Source organism: Xiphias gladius, chromosome 17, assembly GCF_016859285.1.
Source record: "Xiphias gladius isolate SHS-SW01 ecotype Sanya breed wild chromosome 17, ASM1685928v1, whole genome shotgun sequence".
Lineage (NCBI taxonomy): Eukaryota > Metazoa > Chordata > Actinopteri > Istiophoriformes > Xiphiidae > Xiphias > Xiphias gladius.
In genome coordinates, this window is record NC_053416.1 from 20,836,643 (window position 1) to 20,852,559 (window position 15,917).

The window sequence follows — 15,917 nt, forward strand, 5'->3', positions numbered from 1 at the left end:
TTTCCTCTGCTTTAATGGCGCTAAGGTGCTGTCTCTCGCTTCTCTTTTTCAGCGGCGACCTATCTTATAGTTCTATTATCTCTGGTAGCGAGGTGTCGGTTTCGCGTTGCTGCGAAATTGTCCTTCGTGCTTGCCGTAATATGTTTCACTGGCTCATTGGGGAAAGACCTAAAAACATGATTACGTATAATGAAATAAAACGTTTGAATGTACAGTTGTGGCTTTGTTTTTGGTGGTAGGTCTATTATGGTAATTAAAAAATAGAAAAAAGATTTAACTAAAAACTTGACAAAGGCTTTGGTGAGTCCATTGAACAATGTAAACTTTATTTAGCCTGTTTATTTATTAGAGCTCTGTAATGCTCACCAGCTCTTAGTGGTATCCATTATCCGAATACTTTGAATAGAAACTAATGCAGTATGATTTTAACTCCTCTGAATTTCATTGAAGGATGTAAAAAAAGAAAAAAAAGTGCGAATAACAGGCCTGTCCTCTAGCATATGTGTCTTGTATCTGAAACCAATATTAGAGCCTCTCAGCTCTCACAACGAACGATTCACACAGTAATTAAAGCATGTTGAGAAAAAGGGCTGAAATATGCTGCAATTTCAGATTTTAAATGTTTTCTTAAATGCACCGCAAAGACTTTATTTCTGATTTCTATAATAACCACTAAAGGTGCATTTGCTTACTGCATGTGCTTACTTGCTTCAGTTACTTGTAAAGATGTAGCAATGGATATATTAAAAGGGGAAGGGGAATCCACTGAGACTGCGTATGTATGGGGCCCAGCTTTTTGTGCTAGACCAGTGTCTAAGATGGTGATGAAAATGAACTTGTCCAGTGTGCTATAAACATCGGAGAGCAAAGAGCTGCATTTGAACTCAGTTTTTTGCCTTTAACAGTGTAGAAAAATGACTGATTTTAGTGTCAACTACCCTGTCAGGAGCTGCAGATGAACCTTGTGAGGACAGCTGGATTTATAAAGTGCGGCTGCAGTTGAAGGACTCCATCTGCTGGATGATACCGGCAGGTTTGGCTGCATCATCGTGATGTGTGAGGACGCTAGTGACAACAAGCCTCCTAACGATGGACCAGTCGGAAGATATGTGAACCTCAGCTTCTTTTGAGGTACATATTGATCAAATTTATTCAAATTCTAATAGTAACTTGGTTTTCACAGACAGTACAGATAATTAAATGAAAGTATAATCTACAGAAAATGTAAGGAATGTAAGTATAAAACCGATGGGATTCATAACCATGGAGCTCAAAATGTATCTCCAGCTGTAAGACACTATTTACTTTAATAGTAACGTATATTTTAAATATATACATTGATGTCCCCCTTTAGTTAAACAGAGACACAGTTCATTTCAAATGGCATTTAAAACTTACTCAATAAATGTAACAATAACTGTAGAAGGTGTCCTGCATCACTGGGTCTTTTTTCACATCAGTTTGACTTGTCATAGCAGCAAAAGCACAGTTGTAACTAATAACATTAGCAAAGGCTCCGTTCCAATGTGTCTGAAATAAAGTGTCCCAATAAGCCCAGCCTATACTGTACAAAACCAAGGCCTGGAGCTGCACAGGTGTAATTAGTAACATTATTAATGACTGCATTCCACTTGCAGCCAATGATAATGTTATTAATTACACCTTGCCTTTTTCTGCTATTATGTGTCAAATGCTTGCTGTTAAAAACAAGTGAACATGAAGCAGGATTACAGAAAAAAAACAAAAAAACGGACACATTCAAAGCAGTCTTGGCTTTAACACGTGTGCTGTTCTTTGTGTTGTACAGATCTGGAGACCACCATCCAGCTGAAATCTGACTTCCCCGCACTCCTTGCTAGGACATGGTGGCACCACCGCGTGCTCTCAGCACCTCAGTCAGCCCTCAGACTAACCCTGGTAAGACTACGAAGATGAGTAAACCTCCAAGTGTTTGTTTCATTGAGATGCAGATCTGCTATTTTGACAATGGCAGTCACATTTTTAATTTAAGGCCTTAATGTTGACCCTGTCACACAATATTTAGTGACCATATCTTATTTCACTTGGCTGCGACAGTCAAGTGAAACAAGTCATTTACCAACAACTGCAGCTCCTCAAATGAAGAACCCAGTGTTTTGATAAGTCAGTGTAAATAGCTGTATTCATGTATAATGATGTGTGTTGAGGAGTTGTAAACACATGTACAGTCTGACCAAAAGTAGCATTACAGTACAGTAGCTTTTTCCAGTGCTTTCAGCCACACCACATGGTACTCTTCGGTGGATGGAGATTGCGCTGTTGTCACAGTTGAAACAGTTGAAAGTTCTTGAAGAAGACAGTAAGTGGACTTTGGATTTGAACCTGCCGGTGAAAGATCCACACACATGTATAAACAGCTAATAAATGTTTCGTAACACACTTTAAAAACCTGGTGAACCAAGGTGTAAGTCTCTTATAACTAATAATTTACACATTTATGAAACGACTGAAGTAATACTACTGATATCATTATAGATGATTATAAATATGCTATACTATGTTATCAAGCATTCATTTCCTGTTACTACATCAGTTGTGGATACTTCATCGTTACAGTTGCTGACAAATACATTAATAGCCAGTTGAATGACAATAATGTATCCCAGAAAAATAACTCAGAGTGGCTGTTACTTTGAGTAGCGAATATCTACTGTCACTGGTTTTCAGGACTGTTTTTAGGACTAGTTTTTGTCATGTCTTTTTCTGCTGAGCTTGCTGATCTGTTGTAATCAAATCAAAACCGGTTTTAGGCAACCCATCTGAGGAGTAAACTCTCATTGTAATTCAGCCAGGACTTGGCAGCATTGCTTGTAATTTAAGGACCAGTTTTAATCCTCATGAACATTTTTTTCTTTGTTTTTTTTTGTTTTTTCGTTTGACACAGACTCTGAAAAACAGTGACAGCAGGTACGAAACAGCACACGAGTGCAACGGCCGTGTCTAAAGTGCCAAATGGTCCCCAAGAGCTCCTCTTTCATCTCCGCAGGTTATAATCTTCTGTTTTAATTATTGTGGATGCACACCCTCAAGAAAGTCATTTAATAATATGCTGCCATAATGACAGTGTTGCAGGTAAAAGTATAAAAGGTAGGGCAATGCACAAGTGAAGTGTGCAAAAATATTTATTATATAAATACTAGAAAAGTTACCTTTAAATGTCCTTCCGGTATAAGAGTGCTAAATGCTACATAAATCCAGCATGCTTCGAGCAAAGAACATAGATTGAATTTCAATTATTACCTCAGTTGTATGTTTAATGATCTATTATATTATAAATGTTACAGCTAATTAAGTCTTACAAAATTTCTTTTTACTTAATTAATAATCTGTAATTAAGTTGAACTTAATTACTGCCGTGGCACAGTGGGCCCTCAAGTCTGGAGACCTCAAAGCTGAGAAACAGCCGAGTCTTCTCAGCTGATTTCTTCCTGACTTGATTAAAAAAAAAAAAGTTTTAGCCTGTGACACAAATACAGATACACATTCAGGTAAATTTTAGTCACTAGAAAGTTTGATTGTCTCATAAAATAGATGAAAGTCAAAATGAGACCTAAAACCTGTCTTGTTATCTACCCGTTGAACACAAGTCTGTCAGATAATAATTGCCCTCGCAAGCAAACTGCTGTTTCAGATAAAGCTTGCATGCAGCAGATAACTCAGTTCTCTGCCTGAAGGTTGATGTCAATAAATATTGAAACAATGTTGGTAAGAGATTTTCATTTTAAGCCATTTGGGCCATTGATTCCATGATGGGACCCGATGGTTAACAGACACAGAAACACTGGACGTGTTTCAAGCTCAGCAGTAACTGTCATGTTGATATCGAACAAAAAAATGCACGATGCATTATCTGACTCAGAGTGTTAATGTCTGATAACTGGAGGCTTAACAGAGGTGCTGTAACTAAATATTCTCCAGAATCGAATATTACCTATGAAGCTATTTAACCACAGTGAAACATCCACTATAAAAAGCACTGCGAGATATGTTACAGGCAATCATGCAGCAATGACTGATGAGCAGTTATGTAAAATGCCTGCATTATGATTGTCCAGTGGACTGATGATAGCAGTTAGTAGTTTCTTATTCATAAATGCAATGCAGTGAATCGGTATTTTCCACCAGGGACCATATACTGTATTGGAAGTGACAACAGATGTGCTAAGAGTTGAGATGCTGGTGTATGCCAACAAAACATTACTATGGAAAAATTCAGGATGATCTCCAGTAATTATATTATCTTTAATAATGCAAATCAAAGAGCACTTTTTTCATAAACTCTGTATATGAATATATATTAATTATTTCATAATTAGTTTGTTGTTGACAGATTTCTTTTGCAGCCTGTTTCCTATATACTACTAAATGGTTTTGTTTTGAAGGAAATGTCATTGCTGCAGTTTGCAGATACGTTCAGGGACGATCAAATATAATGAAGCCAAACTAATGCCTGCTGGATGACATTTTTTTTTTTACTTTCACAGATAAAATATATGAAAAGTGAAGGGATCACCAGTTAGTTATTGCAATTCATCCTGAGGGCAAAAGGAATGTCTGTACCAAATTTCATGGAAATCCATGTAATAGTTGTTGAGATATTACACTCAAAAACACAAATATGAAGATCATGATGGCGCTAGAGAAAAAGTCATGGGATCATCAAAGTCAGTAGGATTCATCCTCTGAGGACCATGAATGTCTGTACAAATTTCCATGGCAATCCATCCAGTACATTGTCATCCAGCTAGTATGGCAAAAAAAAAAGAAAATAAATTTAGGTTAAAATGGGGAAACTGAGGTTAACTACAGTCCTCACAGTTAACTACAGTCAGTAACTACAGTGCTGCCCCACACCACTTATGCTTTTTATCTGCAGTAGTTATTGCCAGGCAGATACTGAGTTTGTTTTAACCTCTGTTTCTGATCGATCCGCCCCTGGGTGCTCCGCCACACAGCTGTGAATCCCAAACCAGCTCTTATGTAATGATGAGCAAAGCAGATCTGGGTGGGGTGATCATTTGAATCATCATTTGCAATTGGCCATTTGTATCGACGGTAATGTAACTGCTCAATACTTTCCAAACAGATTTAATTCAAAGAGTGCTGGTGATCAGTCGGCAGAGTAAGATTCAGCCTATCACAGCTGATGTTTTTGGAGTGGAGTTTAACAAAGCTTTCAGCGCACTCTCACAAAAAAATCACAACAAATTGAAGAACGGATACTCCCACAAATGATTATTTCTCAGTTTTTCTTTTTTTTCTTTTTTTATTAAAAGAGCCAGTTCCAGTGTGTTTACTAGAAATGAACATGGGGAACAACATCACAATCGAGCCATCAGGTTTTGTACTGCACACTTTGGGGTTCTATTAGGGTAACATTATCATATTCAGCTATAACCAACAAAAGAGAAGACAAGACAGCAATTAAATCACTTGATGGGAAATCTTCAGTCATATCACCAACACAGGCACCAGATTCATCAGAGCTGCTGCTAATCAAACATGTAAGAAATGGAAAAGGAAGTGCATGTGTGAACTGAGTTTGTCACTCATGCAAAAACTCAGTACAAAATACCTTGTTTTTCAAAACTTTTTGCAGCTAGTGTGCCTATGTATTGCACAACTGTTCTGCCTGGATGGGAGTTTCACATCATGCCAGCAAAGTATGGTCACATCTAAACCAATGATCACTTTCTACACACATCCGTTTATTTTTTTTCATCTACATCCTTCTAACTTCCACGGGGTAGAGGCCGCTGCTGTCAAAACCTTTGGTACAGGTTACTTTCTAAATCTCAAAAGTCCAAACTTCATTCCTCTCAGGGAAGTCCTGGATACATAAAAGGCCTGTGTGTATTTGAGGTGATAGTCTTGACACTGGCTGACTTACTAGCTACAGATTCTCAGTACAACTCCACGTGACTTTTTGCATATTATTTTGTGCTACTGGATCATTTATAGATGCATTTATTTGGACTTCTATGTCTGAGATCTACTCAAGATTCTCAAAGTTTATAAGCCCTAAAGCCCATGTACTTTTTTGTAAGAGGAGGCAAATTAAAGCAAACATACTTTACGTGCAGTTTTTTTATAAGCCTTGATTTCAGCCAAAGCAAACATATAAAAGGCAATAGGCCCATAATTAATCTTTCTCTAGCAAATGGATGTGGGTCTTTACCTTTTTCTGTATCACTGACATTTTAATAGGCATTATTGTTGTTCGGTATTCATTTTGTCAACCAATTGTATTTCAAAAGTACTTGACATCACTTTATAACATGAGATCAACTACATACAGTGTATATAGATGCTATTGAATTTAAACAGAATATTGTAGTCATTCACACTAAAGAATTTCTTCTGGCAGGTTGTTGCTTGCTCAACCAGTCAAAATACAATCATGACAAGCAGTTTTATGCTATGGAGCTAAAATCAAATGAAATCTTGCAATTGAAACATATGCAAGTTGTGAATGCATGTTAAAATTTACAGCTTGTATCACACTAATGTTAATATTCACAGCAAAATTGCCTTGACAGAAACATATATCTGTAATGCAGGTTTTCTACATTTTTGAAATGTGTGCATGTCTATAACAAAAGACTACAGCCATGCTAGTGGCTTAAGCACAGCAGTGCTTTGGGCTAAATGCTAATGTTGGCATGCTCAACGATATAATGCCAGCATGTTTAGCTGGTATATGTTTAACATCTTAGTTTGCCATGTTAGCATGCTAACATTTGCAAAACATTGCACTAAACACAAAGTACAGCTGAGGCTCGTAGGAATGCCATTCATTTTGCAGGTTCTTGGTCAAAAACCAAAGTGTGGTATAAAAAAGAAATTTTGATCCATTGATGGTGCTAGATGATGATCCTTTGGGGACTGTGAATGTCTGAACCAAATTTCATGGCAATATATCCAATAGCTGCTGAGATTTTTCAATAAAAAAACTAAAATTTCAACCTCATGGTGGTGCTACAGGAAAAGTCGGGGAAGAGTCACCAAACTCAAAGGGATTCATCCTCTTGGCACCATGAATGTCTGTACAAAATTTAATGGCAATCCATCCATCAGAATTATTCTGAAATCTTTGTTCAATCATGTGTTTATGTCGTTTTCATTAATGTGTCTGATTGCACTCAAATAGTAACTGAACACTTGAAACAAATCTTAACATACTGAACATGTCAACATTGAAGCATACACACACGCACTTGGTTATACATTGTAACTGGATAAAAATGTGCATCTTGTTAAAATTTCAGTTGCAGGATTTATGTTTTGACTCGACAGTTTCAAAGTCATTTGATCATTGTATTATACTGATAAGTGCTGATATCTGGACAGTATCTAGATTGATGTCAAATATTCCAATGTTTAGATATTTTCTCATATACTATCATAAAACTACAACTGAACTTAGGCAAAATTCTGTCAGAACTAACACTGTTGCAGAAAAAGCAACATCACAGTTCTATTCAAACACAGGGACCAATGAGATTGGGTTTTAACAATATTTAATGCTACATTTTTACTCTCTCTGTTCTTTCTGTCACGGTCGTAAGGAAGACCAACAAGAGCAGCTACAGATCCTATAGTTGTGCACAGTCACTCTGAGATTAATACACTGCACAGAGGCAGCACATTGAAGCCTGGATTGAATTCGAACAATGTAAGCAGGGCTTCTGTATTCAAGCCCACTTTGTATCGCTCACCTTTAGCAATACTCACCACTTTGCATATGCAAAATGTGGTGTACAAAATAAAAGTCCTTGTGATATAGCAGCATTGTATTAGTCACAGTGCACCTCAAAGACTTATGAAGAGTATAGTCAGTACATGAAGGTAAAAACATTGTCTAAATACCAGGACCAGTTACTACAATATGAAAATATTACATTTGCTTAAGAGAAACAATCCATTATGAAAAGGGAGGGGGTGACTGAAGAGAATCACAGGTTACATAACATGAGTTTTTGGGGTCTCTGGAGGAGGCAGAGCAGCGGGGTGAAACAGCACAGCATTACTATGATAGTCAAACCTGAAGAGTTCTTACCCCCGTTAGAAAAGGAAGGAGGTGATCTGCTTTTTTCTTGAATCGTCTCATCATCATCATTCTTACGAATCAACATCCTTAAATTCAATATTTGGTACAGGAAATAACACAATGTTTAAAAATGAGCAATAAAATACAAACAGGAATAATTAACGTCCCACAAATAAGCAATGCGTGGATATACACTGTTCTCAAAAAGTTATCATACATACAGTAACAACGTTCCTTTTTTCAAATGCAAAACACAAACAAAAGATTTTTACACACACTGACACTCACAGAGACACTGGCCCTTCAGTTCATATGAATTGAAGAGAAAATGTTCAGTTTCCTTCGATGTGTCTCTCAAGTACAAACGTCTGAGGTCAGCATTGACTCAACTGCACAGCAAGTCCATACAGTGTGGAGTTAAAGAAATTGCTTCGACAGCCATTTTGCATATAAAGTCTGTATAAAAACCTCGGGACAATAGCAACAGGCCCTCCTCAAAGGATCACACTGCACCTACTGTGAGCTGAGCTGGAGAGATTGGAGGACGGAGCGGCATGTTTGGTTGAAGTCCCTCCAGCTGAAATACAGGTGAAAGGTAAAAACAGGAATACGGTACGGTGACCCACGTTTGCTGAGGTCTGATAACAGTGAGAGTGTAATACGGCAACGCAAAGCACGGCTGAAGATCCATTGTCACTGCAGAGCTGGAAGATGTCATTCTGTTCAAACGGCCTTTCATATAAAAGAAAGATTCATGTAAAAAACGCGGAATACACAGATATATGTGTATACCAAACATGATGAAGTAGTTTGACTGTAGAAAAATATATAGCCTATATCAAAGTCACGTAGCCAGAAAATAAATCCAACAAGCAAAATTCAGGATTGTTTTACAAAGTCATATTTATACTGACAACACCAGAGAACCAAATTATACAAGGCTAAACCGAAGGCATTTTGGTTTCAGAAAATTGTAGCAGGGCATTTTGTTAATCGCGTGTTCAAATATGGAAAAGGGGCAAATGCAATTTAGTTAAAATATTGTAAGAATTAAAAAAAAAAATACTGACAAAGTTTGTGAACTCTTAACTCAGGAGTAAAGTTTATATTCAGTCACATACACTCTGATTTTGATTTGCTTGGGTGTTTATGGACACGAGCTAGTATCTTCCATTTTTAACCTGTCAAATGATCTACTGTATAATCAGTAAAAGGCGTGTGCCAAATCCCTGGACTTTCAGAGTGCACACGTATCCCTGTCAGTCTGCACAGACATTATTTCCACTGTTTTTTACCAGACCCAGAGAAGAGAACACAAGTAAATGAAATAATAAGAGTGTCCAGGGAGTGTCCCCTCTTTCTACACCCTGCATAAAGGAACTGAATCTTTCTCCACAAGGACTGTATGTCATATTTGAAGCTGTTTAACAAATGGTGCTAGAAAAGAATAGAATAGATTTTTTTTTGCAAATGTGTACATTACTGTATATACTGTATTAACGGCATGCTTTCAAAAAATGTGTATGGCATCAGTTTAGAAATGTGCAAAAATAATTTTCGACCTTAGCTAACAGACTAGAAAACACCAGTTTTCCACTGATTACTGATTCTTCCCATAAAATAAATTAACTGATATTATATGGAAGCTATGATACTCTCAACACCCTGCAAGTCAGAGCTAGACACACTGCAGTTCGTATCGCATTGTTTAACTCCTTCACGGCCCAAATTTTAGAGAACAGAAGTCAATCCGCACTGACTTTGTATGTTAGAATTAATTTATGAGCCATTTGTGGAGAGTTAAGTTTTGTAACTAACCGTGTCAAGTGATGTGTTTTGCGAAACCCAACACAGAAGATTCAGTGTGCAGATTGACGGCACAGGACCTACACCTCTTATTTAATGTGTAAGGAACAGGACACGGGCTTGAACCTTAATAATATAGAGGAAAAGTTCACAGTGAATCAAGGAACCTTCTCTAATCAAACCAAAGCCTTCACCATAATAACAATGCATAGTCATGAGGGAAGTTCAGTAAGGACAACAAGGCAAAAAGAACAGTTAGGGAGTAACAACGCAGACACCAGCTAATCAGCTAAGACATGACCCCCTCTAAAAAAAAAAACTGTGATGTTTTCTGATTCCCTCCCAAAGGCATTAAAATACTAAGTTATTAAGTAGATTTGGCTTGTTAAGGATTTAGGTAAGATAGTTAATGCAATGAAAAGATACATTTTCCAAAGGAATCCTTTTCTAGGATTGGGATTCGGTTTGGGAAAATAACACTTGTAAACTGCCACAAGATCAGAACAGAAGCCAGTAAAGATCACAAATTCAGAGTTAAAAAAATTAAAGCTTCACACAGTTTCACACAGTTTTTCCACCTTAACAAAAAATAAATAATAGGTTAAGTAGGGTGTTAAATGTTGCCTCTTTGCTGTTACTGTGTCGTCTCCAATATATCAAGCTACCAGGTGCTATTTAAATTTTAAGAAATATCTGTCTGTTCACCATAACAGATCTATTTTCATGCTGAATATTAAACAATTTTTTTTTTTTTTAACATCATAAAAAAATGAATAAAAATAATACATCTCTCTCATGAATTAACCATGGAATAAATAGTGCACAGTTGAAGAAGGTCTGTTGTTTTAAAGCACATTATAACAGCAGGTCTCTGGTCAAATATACTGTAAATCATAGTGTGCATTAAAAATCTCCGAAAGTACCGTTGTCCTGTGGTTTCGTCTCTGTACTAAATGTATTTATAATGAGCTTATTCCAGTGTATGAAGCTGTGAGCCCCTCACTCATGAGAGTGCACAGCATTATTTTAGACTTGTGATACTTTTTCTTTGCTAATATACTGGCTGCTTCACTGAAATAAAACCATCCTAAGACATTTCCATGCGCTGTTTGTCTCTTTTGCAATAAGTTGCCCAACTTAATGCTGCTCACATCGCTGCTAGGTACATGCTACACTGTACTGCACAGTTTTCAAACAGGAAAATAACCCACAGACATGATAATATTGACCAAAAACAGTGACTGAGGTCGGTTTTAACAACTTCTTCTCATCCTTTTGACAATTCAGTTGGTGATAATAAAAAAAATTGAAGAAATGCATGGGAAGTAAAGTGCATTGTAATAACCTGTGTGTTGCTACATGTGGTGGAGACATCAGAGTGGTTTTGTGGCAGAAGTAAGACATTACCAGGGAACCCTTTCCATGTTTGCGTTCTTGTTCTGCATGCGTTTGTGATTAATGGAAACTGTGTTTCTGTGTGTGGCTGTGAATGTCATTGATGGGAACAAAAAGGAAGAGGCGTCAGAAAGAAAGAAAAGAGATATTTGAGAGTGATGTTAGGTCTATACAAAATATTGGCACATTTTCTTATAAACAGTATACTGGATGATGATCAAGTTGTCTAAGAGTTACTACTTAAACAAATGAACCATCCAGTCTTTTGTCTTGTGTTTCACAGCGTTAAAAGTGCACTAATTGCCAAACACGCCAACATTTTCCAGCTGTAATGTTTCTTATCTCTTCTAAAATGTGCTGTACTCTTTCTCTCATGCTCATTAATGCCACTTTAATTTTGCGCCCGTGGTAACCCTACGTGTTCTTAACCCCTGACCTTTCTCACACCTGTGTCTCCACACCGTTCAGTTTAGGCATCAGGATACGAGGAGTCACCCCAGAGTTGAGGTCCCTCTCAAACTCCAAAAGCTGGCCCATGAAGTTTAGATTTGGGGACACCACGGGTCGCCGGCTCCGCACATATTTGTAGGCATCTGTCATTGTCATGAGGGTGTGCTTCATAAGGTAGGCGATGACAATGGTTGCAGAACGAGACACGCCTGCCTGGCAGTGTACCAACACTCCCTGTCCACTCTGATATGCCTCCTCTGTGGATGAGAACAACAGAAGACATGAGCTCAGTTTTGCGGAATTCAACAAGTAAGAAATGACTAAATGCTGCATGTTTGCCAGCTGTGAGCATCTTTGAATACAAAACATATCATTGCTGTCATTAGAACTCACACTGTCTTTACAACTTACGACTAACGTACATTTAGCAAGTCCTATGAAAGGTATCACTACGTCCTAAATAAAGAATAAAGCCCATTTACAACCAAAATGTAGGATGTCAACACGTTTGTTTTCTTTCAAGGCTCCATAAAACATCAATGATTGTATATAAACTATTAATTGACAGTCACCAATAGTCCCTCTCAGGATTTCATTCCATATGCATTTTTTTTGACACAACACAACACAACAACAGCCACTAAAGGAAACTGTCTAAAGGGGACTCTATTCTGCCACAGTGCGGGTGGCATGACCAGGGTCAGGAACTCACTTAAGGGACAGTCAGGTTTTTAATCAGTGCCACGGCTTTGAAAGGAAATAAACCAACTGATGATTGAAAGTCGGTACTCTTCTTTTGAGTAGAAGTCATCCAAAAAAATAAATAAATTTAAAAAATCCGGCTATCAGGTAACAGTTACAGTTGAACACAGACCACTGACTTCAGTATGTAGATGCCTGTTGTATTGGCCATAATAATCACATCTTTCCACTACTTGGTACTGTTGGACAATATACTCAGTCATTACTCATTACATATTACTTGTTGAAAAAGAAGTTACATTACTTTAGTAAGTTCTCAACAGCAGAAGTAATTTACTCTTGTTACTCTGGCCAGCTAAGTACACAATGCCTCCACACTATTATCTCAAATCTTTGTATTTTTATAAAAATACCAGCCTTCAGTATGGAGGTACAGTATTTACTGATCATCATAAGCTATCTTAGCCCTGGTGAGAACACATATACTTTAATTCCACCCCTGAGCAAAACAAGGTGATTCCTGAATATAGGCTTCTCAAAGCTACTAGTGGCTAGCTAGCAGCTACATGTCCTAGACTACTCTCTCTCTCTGAGCGCACAGAAAATTTATATCAAACCTCCATCAAAATCCCGGTAAGACAGCAAACAAGATGAACCCAAAAATGTCAAAGTAACACAGTGTTACTGGGATTAGTAACTGTAATCTAAATACTGAATTTCAATTTGTAATCCCTTCTCATTACTGAAAAAAGTATTCAAATTATTGTAATGCGTTACTAACGGTGTGTTCACATATATGGATTAAAAAAACTGGGACAGCAAGAGCTGCTATTCATTGTGAATGAGACCTGGCTTTGCAGCCCTGCACCCTCGCTGAACTTGACAGACTCAAAAAGCGCCAAGCCACACTACGGGGGCAAAGTTGAGAAATGCCCAATTTTATGTAAATATACTCTGACACAGTGTGAGTGGCAGCCAGGCGAGAGCTAGTTACAATCATCTTGACTCCAACGGAAGCGCAGAGCTGTTTACTAGTCCGCTCCACTACCCAAAAAAATTTCCCAGTTCCCTACGATGTTTCTTAAGTGAATTACTGGGACATCAAAAAAAGAACGACCTGTATGGCACCAAATCGCCAGTGTTGTTGATGTGTAGACTATGTAAATTACGTGCTCAACACAACACAGCCAAGAACTACATGTGTGAACGCATGATAAATCATGCATTACTGTCCAACTCTGCTAATGATTCACTTCTTTTTGCTGACGGACACTTTATAACCCATTATTTACACAGTCATTCACTCAATACACCATTATATCAGAGATGGCACTCTCACCAATGAACTCAAAAACCTCTTCAAAGTACTGTCTAAGGTTTTGCTTGCTGTTATCAGTGGCTGGCAGCCTTTTGTAGCGCAGTCCAGAGTTAACATGGTAGAGAGGAAGGTGTGTGGTCACGTTGACCACGTAGCCGATGTTGAGGCGCAGCAGCAGGTCCAGGTCTTGGGCGTCCCTCTCGTTCCCCAGAAACAGGAAGGGCAGGATGGGACTGACCACGGCATTCTCTGCGTCAGGAGTCATCACACTCTCATCGGACAGAGATGCCGGCAATGACGAGGAGAGTGGCAGAGAAAGGTGCACTGGAAGAAGAGAAGACATAAGGAAAGTGTGTAGAGATGTTTTCTGCATTGTGTGAAGACAGCTATGTTACAGTTTAAACTGCTACCACAGAACATGAATGTATGGGGGGACAAAATAACAAGCAAAACTTGATGTAACTGAATCATCAATGCAATCACTAAATTAAAAGTGGGTCGTGTTAGTCTGAAAGCTAATTAGCAGTATTTGGTTGGCGATAACACAAGTCTGTCAATGAGCACTTTGTTTACTTTATAATCGAAATGAAAAAACTTGCTGAGATCCAAAGTAGCTAAATGTTCCCAAATGTGTGTGCATCTGTCAAAAACACTGCAAAATTATTCAATATGTCAAAGGGAATGGGCTCATGACAGCATATGCCAAACACAGACAGGTTGCACTCACAAAAAGGTGCAACGGTCGCAAGTTGAAATTAACCAACAGAGTTTTTTGATGGACATCTGTGGTACATAAGAGGTTGAAAAATACTGCAAAATGGCATTCAACCCAATGTGACCCAGCTTTATGTCAGTGATTGTAATGGAGTTATAGTTTATTCATTGATAATATCCTTTAATAGTCTGCACTCATTTTGTGCCTGTATTTTTTACATCTTGCACATGTGAATTGAAAGAGATTCTTACTTCTGCTGTTTTCCTCGTCTTGCTCTCTGTTCAGGGAGTTTAGGGCCAGGTGAAGGGACTGAGCTGATGGCAGAGAGTGTCCTCCCTCCCTGTCTCTCTGCCAGGGTTTGGGTTTGATGAGTGTGCTAGGGGCGGACGGAGGAGGTGAAAATGACACGGGTGATGGTGGGGAGGCAGAGCGGGGAGAGGGAGAACAGGGATATGCTGCATCTCCATCTTGCTCCAGACCATCGTCCATTCCTCCATCTTCTGCTTTTTTCAAAAGCCGCTTCAGTGAGTTATGGCCTTCGTTGTACCCAGATCCTGACCTGCAGCCCATAAAATCAAGGGCAGCCATTTTGCCCTGCTGAAGCCTCCGTCGGCCAGCATGGTCCGTGAAATGAGACTGTGCGTATTCTTGGAGGTTTTGACAATCCAAGAGGACAAGACCTGTTTCGTTATTGCCGTTCTGGGCCTGGCTTGCAAAAGTCTTCCCGACTCCTGCTCCCATCCCGGCACAGTGATTCTTTTGGGCTTTAGAATGTGTCATCTTCTTGCTCAGTTCTTCAGGCCAGATAGTACGCACACTGTAGTCATCATCATCCGCTTGAAACATACCCATCGAATGAGGTGCTCCAATGCCTCTTCCTGGGGGTTTGCCTCGGCGAGGGTTGAATGTGACCACTATGGGGTCGCTGCTGCAGTAGCTGCAGGTGGAACTACCTGTCTGAGAGGCTTTGGGGTTGCAGCCTGTGACGCAGCTCTGTATTGCCCGGAGAGGGGCTGAGGAGGACAGAGGGGTACAGGGCAGGCATCCCCCTACCAGTTTTTTGCGAAGGATAGCAGGACTCTCAAAGTTTCTGGCCTCACCAGAGCAGGAAGCACAGCGGAGAGGTTTGAACAGGCTTGCTCGGCAGTCAGACACAGTGCTGTTTGAAGAGGAGGTGTTGGAGGTGGAGGCGGTGGAGAGACACCCACCCAGATTTCTCAGGCCCATTTCTTTGCCTCCTCTCTTCACTGCTCCGTCATTGTGAACACAGGAAAATGAAGAGTTTCCTCTACCTCCTTGGCAGCTAGACGAGTGTGCCTTAAACCCTCTGCATCTTACCAGCCTCCAGCAGCCACAACTGAATGGGTGGGTGCAGTCGATGGTGCAGGTATGGTCAGGGCTGGGGAACCCTCCGGCGTGGGAGGAGCAGGGGGAGAGGGGCA

The 15,917-nt window shown here is 39.2% G+C and overlaps 1 protein-coding gene across 1 annotated transcript; it reads right to left on the reverse strand.

Moving 5' to 3' along the window:
- Positions 1 to 6,946: 6,946 nt before the first annotated feature.
- LOC120802178 (dual specificity protein phosphatase 10-like) lies at positions 6,947 to 15,379 on the reverse strand. Its single transcript, XM_040149711.1, has 3 exons — positions 14,727 to 15,379; positions 13,782 to 14,084; positions 6,947 to 11,997 (listed from the first exon to the last, which is right to left on the reverse strand). Exons 1-3 carry the CDS (start codon positions 15,325 to 15,327, stop codon positions 11,732 to 11,734), a joined length of 1,170 nt encoding a protein of 389 aa, XP_040005645.1. The 5' UTR covers positions 15,328 to 15,379; the 3' UTR covers positions 6,947 to 11,731.
- Between the last annotated feature and the right edge of the window lie 538 nt (positions 15,380 to 15,917).

What these genes read in the sequence shown, in the direction of transcription:
- LOC120802178 (XM_040149711.1), bottom strand. Translation starts at nt 15,327, where the DNA reads ATGGGTATGTTTCAAGCGGATGATGATGACTACAGTGTGCGTACTATC. An exon ending in AGACGAGGAAAACAGCAGAA is followed by an intron (nt 14,085 to 14,726) that starts GTAAGAATCTCT and finishes CTCTTCTTCCAG; the next exon opens with TGCACCTTTCTCTGCCACTC. An exon ending in AGAGGTTTTTGAGTTCATTG is followed by an intron (nt 11,998 to 13,781) that starts GTGAGAGTGCCA and finishes TCTCATCCACAG; the next exon opens with AGGAGGCATATCAGAGTGGA.